Here is a 24,019-nt window from a genome sequence, read left to right on the forward strand (position 1 = left end):
GAATCAGAGTACATCAAAAGATCAGTGTGAGACCAGCTACTGACCAAAGTACTGATCCACTGAATGTAGTTTTTACACACACAAAGTCTGGAAACAGTTTCGTTTCTATAAAATGTGATTTAATAAACGGTGTACATGAAATACTGAATTCCTCATAGGAAGAGAAAAACTCTTGGCCCTTTCATGATCACATGACTGTGTGTTCATCTTGACAACTTCCACAGCGCTCTGAGTAAAGGACGAGCTGCTTCAGTGTTTTCAGCTCCATCATGTAACAGCTAACAGGACTGTACACTTGTGCTGGCTAATGTCAACATACAACATATCAGTTTCACCAAATTGAAGAACTACAAGGAAACAAGAACTTTTTGACTACAAGGAAACGAGCCGAGGAAAGTGACCAAAACCACTCACTATTTCAGTCAATGGTTTACACTAGTTCTTAATCTGGATTTTGCATTACCTACCAGTGTAGCGATGCATAAAAAACCGTGACACTAACAATAGAGAAGCACTGCACTGTTAGATTTGTAGCAAGTAGTCAACGTGCTATGAACACATTATTGTTATGGTTTTATGAATGCACGAAAAAAGTCCTTAATTCTTGCATTTGGGAAATGCACAGTTCAAAATGTCATTAAAATGAAAGTAGTGCACCAAGTGGCAAAGTAGCAGCGCTTCGGACACAGCCCAGGTGTGTGTGTGTGTGTGCTAGAATACTAGGGTGTGCTCATATTAGTGGAGACTGACACATACAAAATATAAAAGAACATGTACTTCCTCTTCTGGAGAAAGCATGGAACAATTTTGGAAAAGGAAGATCTGATCATTGTTGTGTCTTTGGGTAGAAACCTGATCTGTGTTGTGCAAAGGGAATGATGTGGCTGAAGGAGGCAGTGTAGAGGAAGCTTGATTAGGTAGGATTTAAATGAGAATATTGCAGTTGTAGGTGAAGTTATTTCTTGATCACTTCCTCTTTCAGTTTGTCAGCCAGATGTTTTCTCTTCTGGAGCTTCTTCTTCTCCTCAGCAGATATCTCCTGTTTGGAAAGAGCAGAGCTGGCATTAGAAACTGGACCGATACAAAATCACCACCAGTGGCTTATGACGAAATGTTGAAGGAGTGAGAAAACAGGGATGTAAACTTCTAAAATACCACCAAGCACGTGTTAGAAAACAGCTAGAAAACTAAGCTCAAACTGCTCACCTTTACTAAATCTTCCTAAACATCAGTAAAAGGTACTTTCAAGACCTTTCCAGGCACAATTCACTCAAGTTCAAGGAGCTAATGCGGCACAGTTTGAGACACAGCTCACGGTTTCTAATCGTAGCACTCTAAATGGCAGTGCATGGAACAATGACGCAAAAGCGGGAGACATTAATGCAGGAACGTAGGTGGTTTACTAGCAATTTGAGAATATTTAAATGTATGTTTTTACACAAGTTTTCAAGGCCTTGATTTTAATCACAAACTTCCACAAAGGATCCAAATTCCAAAATCCACTTGTATCACTATGCTACATATGTATTAGCAGGGTTTTCAAAGAAGTATCAAATAAAATATGTATGAAGCTGTAAACATCTGAAGAGGATATGCTAGCTTTCACAGTCCATTAACCATACTAATAGATTTTCAGAGGGTGCGATTCTCAAACCGGGATGTAAATGAGACCTTATGCTCATTACGTTGCAGACTCAAGAGCTCAGACTGTTCCTTTGTTGAGCTTGAGTGATGGAGAGCTGATGGAGAGTTTCAGTACGTTTGTGTGAGACACAACAGACAGAAGGGAGAGCGTACTACACACAAACCTAACAGCACACTACACATGTAGGAGTACACGTGTTCACATCAGGCAGCTGACGGATCACCTTCTGTTTGGAGGAGTTAGCAGAGTGTTGTGCTGGAGCAAGAGGAGCAGGAGAAGGAGGAGGTGGGGGGGTACGGACCCCATTACTCTGGGACTGCCCCACTGCCTCCTGACAAGCCGCCAGGTCAGACACAGGCAGACGGAAATGAAGAACAACCCAAATAAACAAGTCACACAGAGGGGTTAATGGAAAAAACAGGAGGAAAAATGTGGGTCAAAGAAAATCAGGTGAAAAAAAAAATGTTGTTTTTGGAATAAAACATAAAAATGAAACCAAAATGAAAAGTATGGATATGGATTATTTTCTTCCATGATGAAGAACAATACCAAAAGCTTGTGTTACCCGGGAATTAGTAGTTATTTACATCCCACACCATCAGCCATATTCTGCTACATTTTTAAGGTTGACGGAGGGACATTAAGAGGCTGTAGTTACCGGGGCAACGACAGCAGGAGCCTCCTCTGGTATGATGTTGTGTTTGGGTTTCTGCTGTTCTTTTTTCAGAGCGTGCAGCTTGTCTCGCTGCTGACGCAGATATGCCGCCCTCTGCTGGAGCTGCTCCTGCTGGGACGCTGACAACTCCTGCAGGGGGTGAGAAGGAGGAGGAGGAAAAACCAGAACAGGACTTAAAATAAAGCAATTTTGGGGCTTTAACTGGGAAGAGATCAAATAGAAACAGGAAAAATGTCTTGTTGTGCCTTCATACATTGTGTGTTCTAGAAATAACAGTCGTAATGAGTGTGTTTGCTACACTCCAGCTGTTAAAATCTGCAGATTCCTTCCATAATTCCATCTTTAAGAATTGCGAAAAAGTTTGTAATACAGAATTATATTTGTGTTAGTAATTTTAACCTTTATTTGGTAATTGTAAGGTATACAAATCTCTGTTGTTGTCTATATTAAAATGTAACTCGACAGAAAGTCATGTCACAGTACTGTGCTGAATGGAACAATAGGAAGAAGGACAGACTCACAGTATATGGCTTGGAGAAGCCGGCCTCCCTGTGAGCCTCCTCCAGCCAGCCCTCGGCAGCAGTCTGGCTGCTGCTCTGCGCCCTGGTCCCCGCACTGAGGGGGGGCTCATCCGACTTCACCGGAGGTCTGACTGCAGGAAGGACTCTGGACTCCAAACCGTTACTGCCACACTCTGCACAAACATACTACAATCAGTTTGGGAATGTGCAGCTTCTGAGAAACATGTGGTTTATTTACTAGATAAACAATAGAACACTCTACATATTCCTTCAGAAGGGATTTGGGCTTTTAAAACTATACTTTTGATATATTCAAGGGTTTTCAAAGCTTAAAAACAGGAGCAGCTCAATGTGGCAAACAAAAACCAAAACATTTTATAGTTTGTTAAGATTTTAAATCTGAGATACCTGGCGAGGGTTTAGAAGTGGAGCTGCTCTTGGCTGCACTTTTCTTGTCTCCAGCTCCTCGAGCTGCGGTCTTGCTCTCCTCTGTTGTGATAGGTCGGCTGTTGACCTGCAGGTGGGGGATCAGAGACAATAAATCATGTTGAACTGATGACACAGACATTGCATCAGATTCAGCCCTCATATTGCAACTAGAGTTGAACCATTTTACCGATATCAGCGGACTGAAGTTGGCAGCTGTCATTCTGTGCACAGGGCTTATCTACAGTATTGAATTAACTTCAATAGAGACATCTATTTATCTTATTTTAAAAGCTCATAGCTGATACAATTCTTCATTTAAGGTGTTAAAATGACCATGCTATAGTGCTGCTAGCCTTCCAACATGCTTGAGTTGTATACCACATTATAGTTACATGCTTTTTTTGTTATCATTTCTTTAAGAGTCATTTTAATCGGTCATAATAATGATAGTTTTATACTGTGTACCATAATATTTGACCATATATACAAGTATTACAACACTGCAACATGCTAATGCAGCTAAAACATCACATAGTCCTATGATTGTAGACTTGTGGGCACTTGTTTGTTGTACAGAAACATAACTGTAGAATAGTTGTGGAAACTGAATCATTGTCCAAATGATAATGTTTCAGATCAAGTTGCTTATAGCGTGTAAAATCACCCTGCAGTCAGATAATGCTTTTAATCTATTGATAATACACAAGCAACTTAAATAAAGGGTTTTAAAACTACAAAGCTTCTTTACGGTCCACAAACTAACGCAGGCTACGAAACAGACAAGCTACTATCTACCCTCAGGATGCATTAATACTCAGGCTTGGAATAGCCTGCTTATACTTGTGACAGTACTTGTGTACAGTACAGTTCATTATAATTTCAGGAGCATACACTGATGCTTACATATTAACAAGAGCAGGCCTTCCATGTCACACATCTTTATTTAAACATTAGCCTTTTTTATTCAGTTAGCTCTAACAGATACAATCAAAATGGTATAAATGCATCCTCAGATCGAGCACTAAACTACTGCTTATTTATTATGAGGTCACTAACTAAAATACTAATGTTCTTGGGTTACCAGGTTAGCCTCTGGGGCTGTGTTTCCGTTAACTAGTGGGTCATGGTGACCGTTACTCTGGCTGCTGTCACCTTTCCCCTCCGGTTTGGCCTTAGCATGGAACAAATGGCACATTGGAGACATTATTATAAAGGAAAGATTGGCTTTAACGGAAAAGGGATGTTGAAAATAACTATTAAGCATCGGTAGCATCAGTTTTTAAATGTTAAAAGTCTGACTTTATAGGGGAAGAAAAGGTTAAAAAGTGGTGTTGCAGGCATTACAGGTCTTCTTTGGCTCGTACAGCTCATGGAGTCTCACCTTGGCAGCGTTGCTCGGTTGGCTGGCAGCAGAGGAGGTATTTTGGGCTTCACTGCTTTCTGCCATTGGCTTATCAGAGCTGCTGCCAACCTTTTGCTTTAAAAGCAGCCTCCTGGACATTTCCTCATCATACTCATCTTTTGACTTCCTGAGGACAAAGTAGCAGAAGAGAAAAACACATGTTAGATTTGATGCAGGGCTCAATGTCTGATATTTCACTCTGCATAAGTTGGCTTGTGCAGAAATAATTATTCCCTACACCCATTATGTTGCCGATGTGTGTCCGATTTGAATGAAACTACGTGGAAGGGTGAAGCAGGGGCCAAGGGTGAATCCATTGAATTTTGGAGCAGATCCAGATCTGATGGCTCATGCACATACGATGTTTCACTCTCCTTCAGAATGAGAGATAGGGCTTTTGGCCTATTTAAAACAAGTGTGTTTAGTAGCCCAGGTGTGATAAGGGATTAGTTTATATAAAGTTAAAGATCTATTTTACATTTAACCGTTGGGTAATTGCACAAATGAACTAGAAACTAGAAAAAGATACTTTGCCCTGGGTTGCTCACAGGCATTACCAGGGCACCTCACTGATCCTTTAATTTGATTCATTTAACAACTTAATATGCCTTAGAGGAGACTTCTTCAAAGATATAAAACAATTAGGCTATTAGTTCATATTCACAAGAAAAGCTTTATGACACTGATAGCTAAATTAAATTATGGCAGTAAAAGCATCAGCATGCCTTATTGTGGCTTCATGCATTTTCACAGGGGCACACGCTTATTTGTAAATGCAGTATATTGCATAATTTGTCTCAAATTGTTTGGTATACTGATTTTTATATTAGAATCTTCCATCAGTGCATTCAGTTCCAACAAAATACCAGAACCAATGAGTAATACCATGTCAGCATTACTTTAAAGTACATTTGCAGATGTACAAGATGTAAAGGTATGCTATTATTGCATTGCAATGTCATATCTCACAACACAATGAGAAAAACACGGAAAGGTGTCATTAAACATTTAGTATCTTGGAGTTTTCCAAAAGGGCCTCCAACTTGATTTTAAAATCAAACTCAAATCTGCTGAACCCCATAAGGTGTAGGACGGGGGGGGATGCAGAATGAGGAAGCTCTGATCAGTAGCAAAGTAATCCTCGTGAGACAATGGGGATAAAAATACTAATAATCTCACTTGGTTGTTTAGTGTCAATCTCTCCACCCTAAATTAGCTGCACCCTAAGGAGCTTAACTGCGGTCCCATTAGACTCAGTGAGTGTTCTACTTGGCCGCGCTGCCACTAGCAAAATCCCATTAGAGAGCAGGGCAGCAGCTTCTGACACCCGGGCACACGGGCCATGGAGGCAGAAGGAAAATGTGGAGATATTAGAACAGCACGATAAGGGAAGAAATCACACCCAAGTTAAGTCATTAATAATAAAAAATGATTAAATGAGTACATATCTAAATATACTATTTGGAGAGGTTTGTCAGAATGCATATATTGTGGTATTTCAGCCTTAATACATAAAGAAAAACTACATTTCATTAAACTGTTTACATAAGAATGTTAAAAACAACAGGTTTTTTTTTAATAAAAAAGGGACAGTGTGTAGGATTTAATTTTCAGAAACAGAGGTGGCCTTCGGGTAATTTAAAAACACAAAAGGCCCTGCCAAAAGTCCGTATCTGGGTTGATTTTAGGTCAGGATATTTAATAAATGTAAAGCCTAGTTCCTAGATTTACAGTATTTTGTGTTTTCCTGAAATACAACTCTAAGCCTCTACACATACTTCAAATACCAAAGAGGGAGAGAAGAAAAAAGAAAGCAAGTGAGACAGAGATTAAAAGAGAAAACGAATATGTGATTTACTTGAGAACTTCCAGCAGGATTTTCATCTCTTGGTCCTGCAGCTCTGTCATCACGTCCACGCCGTCAGTCAGACACTCTGGAAGAGCCCCTACACACACAGCAGGCATGTTACTGGTGGCTTCATCAGGACTGGTTTTCTGTTTTTGAGTGTGTGTTAATCCAGCCTACCGTTCCTTTCTTTGATAACCCTGAGGGCTTGAAGCTGCAGCTCCATGTTTTTCTGGACCATCAGTGAGCGAAACATCTGGAAGTCATCTGTAGCCAGAACTGGCTGGAACACCGACTTTAAAACAAAAAGAAAAACTCATAGAAGACCATGAAAAATAACTGTGCACAAAGACAATGATGTGTGAAGGGCATAAACACTAGCTGAAAGTATCCTGAAGGTTTAACCGTGCTCTTGTATAGCTCCTCTCTGGTTTACAGTAAAACAATCGAGATATTGACATATTTGCTGACAGGCTATGCATAAAACACATTCTCCATTGTGGTTTATTTTTTAGCAACAATCCTGTGACAGGTGTGTCTCTGCAATATATCAGCTAACCCTACACTATAAAAACGAAAGCATAACTTGTCCATGTTCCTATGAGATCATCATTGCACTGTTAACCCCTGGGGATCAGTACAGGATGTTCAGTTCCTTCAGCACGGTAGACTTTTGGCTAAGCAAGCTACAGTATGTTTGCAAACAGAATGGTACTTAGGCCTAATCTTTGACACAAGCTTCCTGTTTATATTCAAGGGTCTGTCCACCATGTAGGCTAATGCTAGGCAAATGTTTCCAAACTACATTAAATACGGTGAAAAAAAGCTATGGTAGTTAAGTCTTATTTGATGTAACACAGAACTACAAAAGGTAAGGCCTTTGTATGACTGTTGGTATGACGGCATGACACTGCTCAATGGAAACTGAAACTTCTGCTAGTGTTAATCTCTGTTTTGGGAGAATGTGACCTGATTTGAATACATTTATTGGAAATGAATGAGGTCCAGGTTTTCTGAGGATGATGATGAAATCCAGAGCTCTGCCAATATGAAACTAAGTAAAATATTAAAATAGCTATTAAATGATTTTGAAACGTCATGTTAGTTGGCAAGTTAGCTTTAACAGCTTTGGGTGAACAGTTACAACTTTGCGAAATTGTAAGTTAATTAACAACAAACCTTTACAGGAATAAACAAAACGAAAGGGTTGCAGTTGTGTGCGGAAGTCCTCAAAAAAACATTTACCAACAAAAAACTATGTAAACCTAGCAGGAGCTCATTTTGGCTATAGATAAAATATCTTCAATGAAAATAATACCTTCAAAATAAAGTAGGCCATGGTCAATTTAGCGCAAACAGTTGTAGATAGTCTGCCATAAGGACTACTGACCATGTAGATAGAGCTGACAGGCCACATGGTGCTGCAACATTTGACTCAAATATAATGTAAATTAGGGCATCATCTTGAACATGTCATGCAAAGTTGAAATTTGGGGCACTTTGCTGCAGCAGCATTAGATGCATGTACGTGTGTGTGTGTGTGTGTGTGTGTGTGTGTGTGTGTGTGTGTGTGTGTGTGTGTGTGTGTGTGTGTGTGTGTGTGTGTGTGTGTGTGTTATTCATTAAATTACACACATTTGTTCCTAGGGGTACAAATAAATGACATTATCAGTATTAGGTATGGCTTCAGGTATAAGCAGGCAAACTGTTGTCATGTAAGGCAAATCCCATTCTCTCCATTAAGGCAAACGGGCAGGCTGATGGTGGTGTTCCAGCATGGACTGGGTGCCAACAGGGGGATTAAAGTACCTGCAGTGTTTTGGTCTTGGCAAAAGGAGAGGTGCATGCGTCCAGAAACTGCTGCTCATTGATGCCAACCTCCTGCATGTAATTCCCCAGCAGCGTCTCCACCTACACAACAAAGCAGCTTACATCAGTCCAGTTTAATGAGTCAGCAAAAGAAAACCATTAATGAGTTAATGATGAGGCATTTTGACACAACTGGGCCAAGGACTGTACTCACCAATTTCTTATACTGCAGGTGGATGTCTGTGTATGATAACTTATTCTCATCTTCATCATCAAACACTAAGAAAAGGGCAAATTAAAAACACAAATGTTATTAATTCAGCATCAATATTGTGTCCAGAGATTACATTAAAAAAAAAAACACACATCCCAAACTATCTTAAGGAGGGTAGCTATGTGTGTTTTGTGCAATTCAGAGGTAAATCCTGTACTTTACTTCACTTTGGATTATTGATATACAATACTTCAACACTTAAACAAGACTTTAATTACAACAGCTATCCTGCAGCATACACATAATTAAAACTAGCTGCATCTTTCCATCTTTCATACACTTTAATGTATCATTTAAAAATATAATACATATTATTCTGAAATGGGCCAATCTGCAAAATGAGTACTTTTACTTTTGGTACTTTAAAGTGTATTTTGAGGCCAATAGTTTTGTGCTTTTACTTGAGTAAAGGTTTGATTGGAGCTCTTTTACTTGTCAGTATTCCTACACTCTTGTACTTCTACTTAAGTACAATATCTGAGTACTTTCACCTCTGAATATATGACCCTTTTTATTAGCTAAGGTTTCTAATAAGCTAGCTAGTTAACTACTTTTTCTGTAATGACTTTCTACTTGTGTCTTTTGTGGCTTCAAATTGAGTTTATGTACTAAAAGTCTGATTAACTTGCACAAAAAACGTTTATTAAATAGTGTAAAGTTAGTAAACGGAAAAAGTATCATAGCCTGACAAAATGTCAACAACACATTGTTAGCCTTAGCTTAGCCACCGCGCTAACGCTGCACACATCTCCAGAGAGGTAGCCAGAAGTCTAAAAATGGCTGTTTTAAAAAAAACCTTACCTGTGCATTTGTTTTCCATAAAGTCCGAGACAGGGATGACCCACTCGGGACTCCCCAGGTAGCCGACGATGCTCTCCACAATCCACTCACTGTCTTCCTCAGCCATGTTGGCTGCTGCTGCTGGGTAAAAACAACAACACCAGCACGGCGATGTTCGTCAGTCCTGCGCGTCCTGCTCCGCTACAGCACGAATAAACACAACCCGAACTGATGGGAAAAGACATCTGGTGTGGTGTCCTTCATGAAGGAGACCTCACTGAGCGTCGCAGAGGTTGTTTTGCCCTCTCTCTCGACGGGACGGTCTCCGGGAAGAAAAGCGCACTCATGAATTTGAAGCCCGGACTGGTGACGCTTAATCGGTTGCTAAGGTAACCGTTACGTCAGTCCGTTGGTGCCCAACGCCGGACAGGTATGAGTGTGTGGCACTCATTACAAGTACTCTACTTTAGTGCAATTTTGAGGTATTTGTACTTACTTGAGTATTTCAATTATTCTATTCCTCTACAATTCAGAGTTAAATCGTACTTTTACTCCACAACGTTTATTTAATAACTTTAGTTACTTTACAGATTATAAGTAATGATGTAAAATATAATCAACACACAAGTAAGACTTTAGTTACACCTGGAGTAATATTCACAATCTACCCTGCAGTATACAATTAAAATGAGATCCACCTTTACAAGCTTTAATGCATCAATTATAATCAAAACGTATGATATTGAAGGGGCAAATCTGCGTAATGAGTACTTTTTACGGCTTTCATAGCAAAATGTTAACTTATATTAGTATTTTTTTCCCAATTACTTGTTTAACAGAAACAGCGCATTGACATGAAATGACAAGTTATTCAAATTACAATGATAGAAAAGATCACCTGGGATGACAACAAGTATACCTCTGGGGTCTGCTGGTACACATAAACACATATAACCATAATCAATAAGATTGGAATCGGATAATAATAATAATAATAATAATAATAATAATAATAATAATAATAATAATAATAATAATAAGGCTTCATTTGCAAGCACTGAGGATCATTCTTACTCCTAACATAAAATACCAAAGGTTTGATGCATCTAAATTGTAACATGTTCCATTCCTGTGTTTGTATCTTGATTTGTATTTGTGTATTTAAAAACAGCATTTCAAATGCATGTCCCACTTTTTCCTTGCAGTGAATTGGGTTAAGGGGCCTGTCTATTAGGGTTACACAGGGCCTGACTGACAGCAACAGTGCAGTGAGGATTAACTTCTGAGGTAAGCCATCCTGCTTTAATTAACAGCCTTTGTGTTAAGGAAACACAAATCACGTATTCTAAGCACAAACACACCCACACACAAAAAGCTTTCAGTATATATTTTTTATTAAGAGTAAAAACATAGTGATCATATAATTCAATAGTTGGCATTAACAAGGGTGTTTAATAAATATACATTCCTTCTGTATTTTTTTAAAGGTATATACGCTTTCATTATAATCATTATTATCTCTAAAAAGGCTCGTAACTTCTGTGCACAGTTCATAAAGGCAGGGCATGCAAGCAGCAGTCATGCCGAAACAATTCAATAGAATAAAGGTAGGCGACAAAGCTTTAACAGTGAGCATTTAAAGTCAGTAATATTACTTCAGTCTGAAACACTTGGCAGCTTAAAACCCATCCAGACAACTGTATATTTCACAAAGGATTTAGCACATTTTTTTAGAAGTTTGTTACGGATCCTTCCTATTATTTGTGTAGCAGTAGCAGATTGTAAACAGTTGCTGATTAAAGGTTTAGTCCTGTTCCTTGCTAACTGAAAAATATTCACTTTTCTAGTTATCAAAATAGTTTGAAAAATAAAATAAAATGTAAACTAAAAACTTGGGTACAGGATGCATTAGCAGCATTCCTGCCCCCTGTTCAACAATATGATAATAGCAGCGTAGACTGAAGCTGACTCCAGATCAGCTGTCAGATTACAAGCAGCACAGTGTGGTGATTTAATGCTTTGCAAGACAATATGTTGACGTTATTCTTGAGATAATACTCATTAATCTCTACCCTATAAGGAGAAGCTGTTCTACAAATAAAACAGATGATAGTGCTTGGTTCATATACGAGTCATGAAACAGTTAATGAATTCATACAGAAAGAGAAAACGTGCACACACACACACACACACACACACACACTGAAGCATAGGAAGTTGTATGTTGTTATCATTTAATATGTAGCTATTGTGTTAAATTATACTTGATAGGCTACATTAACAATATATTTACTTCTAACATACAATATGTGTGTTTTAAAAAAAGATCTTCTGATAACCTCAAATCAATAAAAGGTAGCTTTCAACATCATTATAGCTCAAAGGTTAGCAGGAAAACTCCCTGCGGCCGTTTATACGGATCATAAGAAAGGGCATATAGACAGCAGTTGATGTTAAAAATACATTGTTTAAGAAAGTAAGAAATGATTATTTCTCAAGACAGCCTCTAGATGGCAGAAGTTATCCATCATGACCGGATTTAAACTATCAAGTGGTGTGTTTTTGACATATGTTTGATTTTCCACTGAAACTGGCTACATTTTGTGTGTACACATAGTTATAACCATATTGAATCTGTGTGGCGGGCTACATTTGACCTAAAGCTAAACACAGAATACTTTGATATCCAACAAGAATTGTGCAACATATCATTCTTACAGCTAAACTTTATGCATTCTGATGTAATACTTCAGTTTTGGGGCAGAATTAAAAGGGACATAACATAAAAGCCTCCCTTTGGCAGCAAATTTGGGTAATCACAAACCTAAAATCATAGGATTCAACAAGCTATTCAGATTTGTTTCATTTAACTTTTTGAACCATATAAACGGTTGAATCAGGAACTGAAAATATAAATGAAAATATTTCCTTTAAAGTATGCATCTGTGCTTCCTGCTACGTTATTTCAAAAGACACACTCATTACACCTCATGCTCTCATGTTAAAGAGCTGAGCATCAGATTCAGCATTTTTCTCATCAAACATCACTATGTAGCTCTTCCTGGAAATGTTCCCTTGATTAATGGCTTTGGAAGTTAACATTTTTTCCAAGAACATAAACTCACAAACATTGTTGCAAAAGGTGGTACTCTCAGCAAAGAGTGTGAAAAGGTATTAGACATTCAAAAGTGCAAATAAAAGCTGCTACAAGCTTTAATTGAAAAGTAAATTGTTCTTTCATGTAGTTTTTCCTATACCTCCACACGGTAAAGGTAATAATACATCTGTCAGAGGAGATTTCAAGCAACGTTGTCCTTGAAGTTAAACTGCAGCAACTGCAACTGCCAGGCTCTGTTAAAAATTCATTGTATTGATTTGACAGCAGAGACCCTCTGGCCCATTCTTCTACCTGCTCCTTCAGTATTTGTTCAATAAGTCACATTGAATTTGGTAGAGTACTACAGATACCCATTCGATCCATCTTATTTCCCTAGGATTCATATTTGCTCACTTAAATGATTATCTATAAGAAGCCATTCAGATCTATAGCTCCTGTTCCTCCTGGGGAAAATATGTGCCTTCCACTGAAATTAATGAAGGATGTAATTTTTCACTGGCGGCGACCGATTGAAAACAGTTTGGTGGTGTGTTGTAGAACATGTGCATCATCTTATTCAATATTACCACCCTTGAAATGAAACATTTTTATTGTTCCCCAACCTGCTGTGCAGATATAATATGGCGCCTCAAGTCCTGGGTTATATAACCAGCTGTCTGTACAGTGTTTTAGGGCTTCTGGTATTGAGGGTAAAACATGGTGGGCATGGTGTGATCAATCCCTTGGCGCCCCACCTCCTCAACTGTGGGTCAGAACTCAAAATGAGTTATGGGCTAAATTCCAGGAATAATGGCAGTACACTTATTCAGAATACTGCTGGAATTACACGAACAGAATAAAGAGGCTATAATAGAAGGTGTGTAGTATCTGACATGACTCTAGAATATCTAAAATGCTAAATGTAGCTAGTGTAGCTACACTGTTTCCCATCTCTGCACAATCATGCAGGCGTCATTTCCCCTTTTGAAGGGTGATACATAATGACTGCCACAAACAGCTAAAGTGACATATGATAATTAGGCAATCAATAAGATTAAATCTGTTTCCTTGGCTCGAGAGATCTCAACAAGGAGAGGAGAAAGATTAAATAAGTAGCAAAGTTAATATAAGTGTATTATTCAGTGTTTCTTCTTCATTCCTAAAAAAAGCTGTCAAAAGTGCCAGACTGCATTCGAGCATTTACTTTCCTTCCTGAGTTCATCGGTGAACATTATCAAGTCCTTCCTATCAGATATATCTTCAACGTTTTCTTCAAAATGGCAACAATATAATGCTAGAAAGATCCACTCCATTGTACCTGGAAGAGAGTAGTTCTCCTTAAGCTCCTCGGTCACAGCGATCCGTTTAAAATCTCTCTGCTGCCGCTGCTCTCAGCTGACTGACTGGGCGGATCCATTGGATTGTCTCGGTGACTACCTTTGGTTGGAACCTGTCTGCTGTCAAGGTGGCTCATTTTGACTTGTCCCCTCTCTTGGTAACTGTCTATAATTGGCTCGAGGCCATTGGCCTTGCCTTGCACACCAATTTGGCTAAATCTGTCGTCATGGTGCTTTGTTTTAACTGGCGTCTGTCCATCTTCTTGGTGTTTGTGTCTCATTGGTGCAGGTCCGTTATCATGAGGGACTTCGCTGATAGGCATTGGTGCATTGTCCAGGTGGCTAATTTTGACTGCCGCCAGCCTGTTGATCTGCTGCTTGCTGCAGACGGACATCTTATTGGCCTGCAGTGAGCGGGTGTAACGTGAAAACCAGTCCCTCTCGAATGCAACCCGTAGCTGCTCCACCACAGTAGAGTTCCTCTCCTCAATGCCCTCTGGCTGACTGATCACCAGGCCTACTCCTGTGTTAAAGGTAAACTCATTCCCCAACCAGTCAAGGTTACCTGTCAGGACACCGAGCAAGAAACAAATGAGTGGCTGCAGTATCATGTCAAAAACATCTTGTAGCACAGAAAATAAGGCAAAAAGCACCATACACAGATGACCTGAATTAGGTTTTTTAAATACTGGCATGCACAAGTGAATACATGTATGCCCTGTTCTTTTATAGTCATCATTGACCTTTTTGGGATACACTTTTTCTTTCTTTCTGAGATAGACGGTTGAGTCAATGTGAAAGTCAATGCCTTTTTTGTGTCTGTGTGCTAAGTACAGAGCTGGAGCAAGGAGATGATTATATTATCTTAGCATAAAGAACAGGAATCAAGGGGCAGTATTGTGAATCCCATTTTCTTTCCTTGCAAGACCCACCCTGCTTAACATTCAAGCACTAGATTATTGAGGCGTCCACGATTTTGCAAGATACAGACAACCTAGGTTTGCTCAGGTTCTTTGCCTTGACAAATGTCCACTCCTAACCACTCGAGATCAATGCATAACCTCAATAAGCTAAAAAAAACCTACAAGTTGTAGTCTGCTTGAGGTGAGCAGAAGCATGTAGGACACAGTCATAAAGTTGAGTCGCCGATGGGCTCACCTAAATAAATGGCTCTATCTGTCACCATAAACCTGTTGTGGTTTATTCCCTGGAGACTGCCATCCCTCTGCACTCTGGGGTTGAAGAACTTCTACACACACAAGGACACACACACACACATGGACAGTTGTGTAGTAAGCATTGATAAAGCATGTCTGTTGAGTTTGAAAATAGTATGTGATGGAGTTGTTCTTACAGCTTCCAGTGAGCAGTTGGCCTGGTCCATGCACAGACTCCTCAAGGACCAGAGAAAGTTAAAGCTAAGTGGTTCAGTCTTTTCCCAGCAACTTATCAGCAGACGAACCCGGACCTTCCTCAGGATCAGAGCCTCCCGGATAAGAGAGTCGATACGAGACCAGTAACTTGGCACAGGAACACACACAGGGTTTAAATCACTTGAACCAAGGCAAATGATACAACTTTTTGGATGAAGAGCCCATCCAAAGAAATTCAAAAGACAGCAACTCCAAGAATGGTTCTTACCTTTGAGTGTTGCGGCTGAGGAGGGGCAGGTAATCGATGATGGAGATATATATGAACTGGCGGGCTTGCTGGATGACTCTTGATATAGCTTCAAGATCACTGCTACGATGTTTGGGGATGAAAACCTCTGGGGAGCTCTATTGCCAGAGAAGAAGACACAGCAAAGACAATTAGGTAGTGTTAGCATGGCATGATCAGAGGATCAGTGACTATCTGCTAAACAGAGGGAAAATGGTGGAATCATTGGTAAACAGATGCTTATTACCACAGTGACCCAGAGGGGAATCTTAATAATGTGCAGAACTTTTAGTTCACAGCAAGGTTTTCATTAAAACAACCATTTCAGCTCTCATCATCTTTATCGTTTACAGGAATTACACACATTTGATTGTCTTCCTTTGTTTTATGTGTGTGTGTGTGTGTGTGTGTGTGTGTGTGTGTGTGTGTGTGTGTGTGTGTGTGTGTGTGTGTGTGTGTTCCTCAGTGCTCATGTCTTGAAGTTTCTGTTTAAATTCTTCCCGACAGACACTTGTACATGTTTGACTACAAGTGTGTACTTTGTGTCTACTTTTATTGTGTTGATATTAATCCTTAGGGACGGACAGCTAAGCCGAATTCGCTGCAGGTAGGATGACATCCCCATCAATCATCTCCAGAAATCGGATGACACTGAACGACACAGCGTCCTGCAGAGACACTCAGCATGAAAAATGTAACTAACTGTCACTCCGACTGGAGATGGTAACACTTGAGTGTGCTGTCCTCAGAGTTAGAGCGAGAAAGCCATAATATGTGTTTTCGAGCGTGACTGCAACGCGTGTTTCAACCCCATTATTTAAAACATTTCTGGGAAAGAAGCAAACAATGATATTTTAAGCACACAAAGGACATGAGTGAACAATACTACCCATGTCCATCCACATGTTTGTGCCTTAATCATCCTTATTGCTGACCTCACAAAGCCACATTTCCATTTTGTCCAACTTCAACCTGATCTGATGACTAATAAATCAGTGATTCAAGACGACTGTGTGGGTTTGCAAGGCCTACACAGGTGTATTTTGTGTCCAAAATCTCGTCCTCAACACATAGACTGCACTTTAGTCTTAGTATCCTAATCAATGCAAAAAAAACAAAGACACAGGTGAATGATGGCTGCTGCTTTTTTATGCAACTTTTTCACCCACATAAGTTTTGGTTTCTTCAAACATTTCAAATGAATTTGTGCAATAGTTTTAATCAGAGTGTAAATAACAACATATAAAACAACAAATATATTTAATAATTGAAATACTGATTTAACTAAATACTCACACACTATGTCTCAAGGACAGTGGTTGACAGTTATCCGGTTTAAAAACAAAATCAGTCACTTACTGAGACGTAGGCCTGAGCCTTTGTACTGTTCAGAGTGAGATTCAGCGGCGCGTCCCTGTTGAAGAGGGCAAAGAGGCGCTTGGACCAGAAGGAGGGGATGAAGTCTCTATACTGGAGCCCCCAGTAGAGGCTGAACACTCGATGGAGGTCCAGAGCCAGGCAGCTGCAGTCGTACACCAACACACCCAGCTCCTTCCTCTGGAGAGCAAACACAGTCTCTGTCAGATCGTTAATGAAGACCGCCACATTCACATCAAAATGTTTGTTATGATCCTGAACATTATTGTCATTACTTTCAGGGTCAACAAAATGATGTGTATCAGAGATTTGTTTCTTTCAAAGTAATCTTGCTCAACCTGTCTTTTTAAACACTTTCATACATCATACTATCCAACACTCTCATGGCTCCTTCCTCTTGTCATCTGTCATCCAATTATAGCCCATCTTCACAACATCAGCAGGGTAATAATAGATGTTACTGTAAGATGTTACTGTCTCTCTGTTCCCACTTTTCTTTCTTTGTTCTCGTATATTTTCATTTCATCGAAGCACAATTTCAGCTTTTCAGCTTTTACTTTCCAGATGTCTGTCTTTCTCACTCGGCACATTTTTTCTCTACCTGCTTTGTTTTCGTGTGTAAAGCTTTGATCCCGTTTACTAATGTCTTCTTTGACACAACCTTTACTATCCCCCACCAAACACACTAGCATGCAGTGCCATTTGTATCTCAAGGTGTCTGAAGATAAATACATGCAAGATTTTCAGCTTTGAAGCAGCAGATGAAAGAAAAAATGGCCGTGCTATTTTTGCATGCCACCTCACCTTGGCTGCCCCCATTCAACATCCTCACCCCCCACTATCTATGACATTTTGAAGACTCTTACATATAACTTTAAATACAACCTCACTAGCATCCTTTAGTCACCTGATTCTTAGTAGTTATTCAAAGTAGAAGAGTTGTGTATCAAAAGTGTGGAAAGACATACAACAAGATCTTGTGGCATTTAAGTTCATTAAAAGTAAATTATGACACAACTGTAAATTATTTCTGATGATGTTGTTTTCAAGAGAGAGCTTTTTGTCTTAGAGGAACAGAAACATCAAATGAAATGGCTTTTTTTAGTCTGAGCCAGTAGAACATTTTCAAATCCCTTTACATTAGGGGATAAAGATCCTGTTTTGTAATTAAATCTCATGTTTATCCGTTGGATACCAAATGACAACACATAATTGAAATTGAGATTTGTAAATGTTACAATTTGCATCTGAAGTATTTACAGGACTGAGATAATGATGTTGTATTTCCTGCATTTATGAAGATTGTTACATGTTCATGTGTGTGTATGCATATGTTCGGGTCAGTGTGTTGTGTGATGAATACTGTGGCCAGGGATCTCCAGTCCATGCTGGCGCTGCCGATGTAGAAATGTTTTCTGTCAACCACCCAGAAGGAAGAGAGGATGTTGCCTTTGATCAGCGCCGTCGTGTTCACATAGTGGACTTCAGCATCTAGAAAGGGACAGTGAGATAGAGCGAAAAACATATTAAGCAAAGATCAAAGGTAAGATTAAAGAGGCCCCTTTATGCTTTTAGGGGTTTACGCTCTGTGTTTTTGTGCATGTAAATGGTTTGCTAAGGCTAAAATCACAAAGTTTCTCTCCATCACCCCTCCACCCCTGCCTGAAACGACTCAACTGGACTCCTTTGTTTACTTCTGTAACATAATGACATCACTATGTAACTGTAGTGCTTCAATTAGATAGCGCTCCAACACATTGTATGCGATAGGCTAAAGGGCAGGACATCTCAAATCGGTTGACCAATCACAACAGAGCCGGCCAGCAAACCAATCAGAGCAGACGGGGCTATGGTTTCAGACAGAGGGTGAAAAGAGGTGCTGCAGCACATGAGAAGAAATAACTTTTTGAACATTATGAGCATGACATTTCCTCTTTAAGAAAGATTAAAATAAAGCAAAGGACATGTGAGACAAAGAGAAAGATTGAAGCTGATCATGCAGAAATGGGATCAATATAAAAAATGAAACACAAAGACAGAAAGGTAGAAAGAGAGAGACATACTTTAAAGCTGAGCAGAACAAATCGTAAGAGTCAACAGAGAGAGCTACTGTAAACTGCAGCATGTTTGAACACAGACAGGCAGAATGTATATTACAATGAGAGGGAGACTGACTGTGTTTGGCGAGCATCCCGAGCTCAGAGGAGTCGATCATCCCGCTGGAGATCTTCAGCTGGATGCCTCTAGCTTTCAAGCCCTGCAGCTTGGACAGCAGAGCCCTGCCCTGTGGGAAACACACCATAAATCATCTGCTGTCACATGAAATCCACGCACTTGGTAATCAGACAAGATTCTTGTATATTGCTTAGATTTTCTTTGACATGTGCCAGTAGATTATGTGCTATTCTGTGCTACATTTCCCAGGCGTCCTTTCTCTGCAGCCAAAAACCCTGTTTTGATCAAGTATCCATATTTGTGGGTGACACTTTTTTTTTGTTCCTTCAGCTCCCGTGCTCATGCCTAATAGCCCCAAAAATAGACTTTTTTCTAGTGTAGAACATTGAATAGGAAAAAAAGCATGTACAGTATATGATTCACTGTCAGCAGATCTTTTGAAGTCACAGAGAAGCCATTAATTTCTGAAGGTTTTTCTGTTTTTTTCACACTAAAATACACTGAAAATAAAAAAACATGTCGATGACTCTTTTTACGAAGTATCATTTCTAAGGATACATACAATTGCTGTAAGCTGAATTATTGGAAATGTAGAGTCCGGTGTTCAGGAGGCTTTAAACTTATCGCCAACTCAGACAGAACATCTCTACAAATGATTCTCCATTAAATTTGTATAATGTATGTCCCATATTTTATGACATATAATACTAAGTAGTGCTCTTTTAAAAAGTCAAATATAATCCTACCCTATGTGACGGCACACACATAAACTAATATTTATTCCAAGGGATATTTAGCTTAGTGATATTGGTACGCTTGTTTTCAGGCTTTAACGCAGAACATGTTGCCAATAAGAGACTACGTTAAAGTCAAAGTAGTCTGAGTTTAACAGAAGTGAAGCAGAGCACCATTTATGTCTTTACAGATAGTCAGCAACCACATCAGTAACGTGAGATGCTCATGACTTGCACAGCACAGTTGAGGAATATCTTGAATTTATAAATGTTTTATGATGATAAAGCTGACTTTGCCATTTGACAGCTAGAAGTTAACGACAGCTAAACTTTTGAGTTGAGTCATCACACTTTAAAATACTTCTGCAGGACTGGCTCCTCATTGTGACTTCACAAAAAGTTATCATATAATCTTTATTTCTATTCATGGTAGCAAACCAGCATGTTTTTTCAGATGTTCACAAACATGTTCCCAATGAGCTGTGTTTTTGGTAGCTTTTTGCAGAGTGCTGCAGGCTGAAAGGCCATTATCTCTCCTCTGCCCCGAAGCCTCACAAAGGAGCTATTACTTTCCAATCATCAGCCCCAGGCTTTCATTAGTCCTGACATGCTCTATTCTTTAAAACAGATCTGTGTATATGTGTGTGTGTGTGTGTGTGTGTGTGTGTGTGTGTGTGTGTGTGTGTGTGTGTGTGTGTGTGTGTGTGTGTGTGTGTGTGTGTGTGTGTGTGTGTGTGTGTGTGTGTGTGTGTGTGTGTGTGTGTGTGTGTGAGCAGAGCCTTGCAACTGTCAATAACACACATCCACTTCAATTCCAAAATGAACAGCTCCCTTCAAACAGCCCAGACTATATATATTTTTTACGAGTAGTGGGGCCTGCGACAGTTATTGATTTCCTGCTCTGGTGATCATTTGTGTCTAATCGCGTATAAATCATTGTGTCATTTTGGTCTTCTTTGACTTTACTCTTTAATGTGGCTGAAGCAAAAAAACATTTCTTCTTTAATGTCATTTCAAGACATAAAGATGATGTGTCAGCTGTGCAGTGTGCCTAATGAGCCGGGATGGAGATACAATCTAAAAGCCACCATGTTGGACAGCTTAATGCAGATAATGCAAGTGCTGATATAAGTGCTGAAGCACAATTTTCCTTTACTTGACTTTGACATTAAATGCTACTTTACTCATACTTCCGTTATTTCAGAGGTGTGACAATCGCAGATATCAGTTTAACAGAGTGCTTTAATTCCTTCTCAAATTACAACATCAGCTCGATAGAATATAAAACATGTCTGAACTCGATGACATTAACTACGGTACGCAAAAATAAGATAAGCTGAGCAAAAATTGATTAAAAGTCACTTTAATAATATAAAACTATAAAATGTTGCCATAAAAAATGAATTACAAAGTATGGATACTCATTAAAGTCCCCTCTTAATTATTTATCACCCCGTGTTAGGGATCAAAACTAACTGGCTATTGAAAGTAGATACAACAGTTCAATGCTGCTTACGCTTCGATGTTTCATCCTCAACTAAGTAATATTGTGTGATAAAAAATCATATGTCACCAATGAGGGCGATTCCTGTACAGCAATCTCTTTAATTTGACTTCATACTCTTTTCCTCATAGTAGTAGTCCTGTTCCTTGTACTTATGGAAACTAATACTAATCCGAGGCAAAGACACAAAGAGGATACAGAGAAAAGGTCATCTACAGAGTCTAGTCTCTGTAGACTTGCTCTGGTTTTACCTGTCTGGCAGCAGGCTGGAAGCTGGATTCATAATCGGAGGAGTTCAGGAGCCACAGCGGGGAAACTATCTCTACGGCTCGGACAGCTCGGTCCAATAAGCTGTACAGCCCCTCTGAGAGAGGGAGGTGCGATGTACCATTGTCTGAGAAAGAGATGTCTTCTGGGATGTTCTCCACAAGCACTACTCTGTGGAAAAGAAACACAGAAAAAAAAACGAGTAAAGAAGAAACCTAATGGTGTAAAGTATTGGACCTTCATTAAGAAAAAAGCAGCGAAAAAAGACCTCATTAGGCCGAGCCATAGAGACCTGTTAACGGAGAAGTGCTGAGGAAATGAATGTCAGGGTCTTTCACAAAGCAATTATCTGTTAGCATTACTAGCAGAATTTTCACGAGCTTCGGTGCAACTGATTGGAGATTACAACCTTCCTTCTTACTACTGACAAATTAACTAACGCCGCCCTTTCTCTGGATCGTTGGCCTAATGAGATTTATGAAGATATCCCGACAACACATGCCTTCAGATGCAGTCAAACATCATTAAATATTGTACAGGTGGCCCCGGGCAGGGGGTGAAAATAATTGAAGCGCTACGCAGTCAGCATTGCAGATTCAATTACACCTAGTCAGGGATTTTTGTCTCATATACACCACTCCTGCACTATCCCATGCTTTTTAATGTAACCATCAGCATTCTGCAGTAGTCTAATATACTGTATTTGCAACAAGCATTTATAAACTGAGGTAATACCAATCTACTGCATGAAAGATTCAGTGGATCGCATGCAGAAAATGCAGGTCAGGTATTTCTCTTTATCATAAAACGCCATAGGAATAAATGATGTGGAAAATGATCTCTTGATGTTTGTCTTGGAATATGTGTTGTATATATTACTGTGAACAGCCCAGCACCTTTTGCCAAGGTAAAATGTAAATGGAACATGTCTCCGAGCTCTCTTTATCGAATCTCCATTTCCCGTTTTACCCCAACAGGATGTCTGGACGCTACAGGGGCATTAGCTCTGGAGACAACAGATTGAATTAGCCGTGGCAGCCCCACATCTGCAGCCACACAGAACCAGGCTATTATCAAGCTTCACCGCTCACCCAATTCTCTCTGGATCTGGCACAGATATCGATTTGCATTTGCTTGTTTTTATAAGAAATACACAAATGGGGAGAGTGTGCTCAGTGAGGGAGAACTCGGAAATATATTTTACATCTCTGTGGTTGATTAAGTTTCTGTATAAAAGGTTTTCCAAGTAGCTGAATGACCGGACTAATTTCAATGCAAGAGAATGAATTGTATATGAAGCACTTGGAGAATATACTAGAGACTACTGCTAAAGCATGCAGTTATGAGGTACCTTATACATAGTGTTATAGTCTTTTCTGTTCTCATAATTAAGTCATTTATTAAGTGTGAATGGTAGAAGTAAGGGATCTTAAAACCAGTCATCTACCTGAGGGATCCTATTAAACATGACTATTATGTTACTCTGATCATCCCTTCACTTTACAACCATTAACAGTGCAGATGTGGAGAGGATGCTTTTATGACTGAACGTGCAATTAATTTTTAATGGTTGGTCACATAAATAAGTCGTGTTCTGCAAACCATAAAACATGGCAAAAATAAACGAGTGCTTTATTTCATCTCTAACTTATGATGCACCACAAAACAGTGAAATGAGGTTTGACGCCTTGAGATATGTCAAGGTTAAAGTAACAATTATATAATCTTCAAGCAGTAAAAACTGGTTTTGGGCTTTTTGGGGGCAACAGAACAAGCTGTTAATAAAACATAGATATATTGTCGCCTTACATTGTTGATCTACAAAGGATAATTAGCTCATTACAAACCAGCAGACACTACAGCACTATAAAAGAGTGTTGGCCACCTGAAGAATGTAACTCTTTTAGCTTTGTGTTTGTCTCTACCAACTCCTGAGGAAAACAGATGTACGATTAATGTTTCATCAGCTGCGAAGTACTCCAAATGTTCACCAGCTAGCTATTATCTTTGTCAATAAGCATTTGGGTGTTGGACAAGAGGAGTACACTCTGATCCAAAGAGCCATTTCTATGAAACTGTGGTCCGATGCTGCAGGAGAGAATTCTAATATTATTAATAATCCTCATGAACAAAAAAGTTAACCTTAAAAGTTCAAATGAGCTGAACATTTCACATTTCTTATTACACAATCATTTGATCCATTATTCATGACACTTTTGGTTTGCAGACTTAAATTTAGCTTGCGTAGTTGTGTAGGATGTTGTGTTTATGTAAAGATTTATTTTCCTAGCCAGCTGGAAGAATCTATTTTCTAAATGTATTAAAGTGTACATGCGTTTCAAACTGTAGCAGGAGTTTTAAGTGTTGTTGTAGGAGTGAAAAGCATGTTACTTTGATGTAAATTGTCTTTTTCTTCTTGATTGTTCATTTAATTGTAATAAATAACTTTTCTCCACTTTTTTCCATTTCTGGCTGTAAAACATATAA

The 24,019-nt window shown here is 39.3% G+C and overlaps 2 protein-coding genes across 4 annotated transcripts in view; both read right to left on the reverse strand.

The window, feature by feature from the left end:
- Positions 1–97: 97 nt before the first annotated feature.
- On the reverse strand, positions 98–9,758 carry cfap36 (cilia and flagella associated protein 36). Of its 3 annotated transcripts, XM_063874326.1 has the most exons (12): positions 9,404–9,758; positions 8,543–8,607; positions 8,329–8,430; positions 6,700–6,814; positions 6,532–6,619; positions 4,653–4,800; positions 4,353–4,442; positions 3,251–3,356; positions 2,843–3,015; positions 2,304–2,450; positions 1,869–1,976; positions 98–1,039 (listed from the first exon to the last, which is right to left on the reverse strand). In XM_063874326.1, exons 1-12 carry the CDS (start codon positions 9,507–9,509, stop codon positions 956–958), a joined length of 1,332 nt encoding a protein of 443 aa, XP_063730396.1. In that variant the 5' UTR covers positions 9,510–9,758; the 3' UTR covers positions 98–955. The 3 variants fall into 3 exon arrangements, with proteins under 3 accessions (XP_063730396.1, XP_063730397.1, XP_063730398.1); XM_063874327.1 differs by lacking the exon at positions 4,353–4,442 and having other exon boundaries at positions 9,404–9,757; XM_063874328.1 differs by lacking the exon at positions 1,869–1,976 and having other exon boundaries at positions 9,404–9,757.
- A 1,048-nt stretch (positions 9,759–10,806) lies between these two features.
- The window catches only part of LOC134858442 (inactive phospholipase D5-like), a 38,932-nt gene continuing 25,719 nt past the window's right edge, over positions 10,807–24,019 (reverse strand). Inside the window, exons 3-10 of the mRNA XM_063874325.1 lie at positions 21,517–21,703; positions 19,028–19,136; positions 18,216–18,343; positions 16,835–17,032; positions 15,458–15,594; positions 15,171–15,336; positions 14,975–15,065; positions 10,807–14,381 (exon numbers count right to left, since the gene is read on the reverse strand). Coding sequence (XP_063730395.1) covers positions 13,831–14,381; positions 14,975–15,065; positions 15,171–15,336; positions 15,458–15,594; positions 16,835–17,032; positions 18,216–18,343; positions 19,028–19,136; positions 21,517–21,703 — 1,567 coding nt within the window. The 3' untranslated portion in view covers positions 10,807–13,830. The remainder of the gene's footprint in view (positions 14,382–14,974; positions 15,066–15,170; positions 15,337–15,457; positions 15,595–16,834; positions 17,033–18,215; positions 18,344–19,027; positions 19,137–21,516; positions 21,704–24,019) is intronic.

This window comes from Eleginops maclovinus, chromosome 22, assembly GCF_036324505.1.
Source record: "Eleginops maclovinus isolate JMC-PN-2008 ecotype Puerto Natales chromosome 22, JC_Emac_rtc_rv5, whole genome shotgun sequence".
Classification (NCBI taxonomy): Eukaryota; Metazoa; Chordata; class Actinopteri; order Perciformes; family Eleginopidae; genus Eleginops; species Eleginops maclovinus.

Bases quoted from the DNA above. Each gene is read 5' to 3' on its own strand.
- cfap36 (XM_063874326.1), bottom strand. From the start codon at position 9,509: ATGGCTGAGGAAGACAGTGAGTGGATTGTGGAGAGCATCGTCGGCTAC. The intron at 3,357-4,352 runs GTAACCCAAGAA...CCCCACCTGCAG, and splicing joins CAGCCCCAGAGGCTAACCTG to GTCAACAGCCGACCTATCAC. The intron at 2,451-2,842 runs GTGAGTCTGTCC...CACCCCCTGCAG, and splicing joins GCTTCTCCAAGCCATATACT to GAGTTGTCAGCGTCCCAGCA.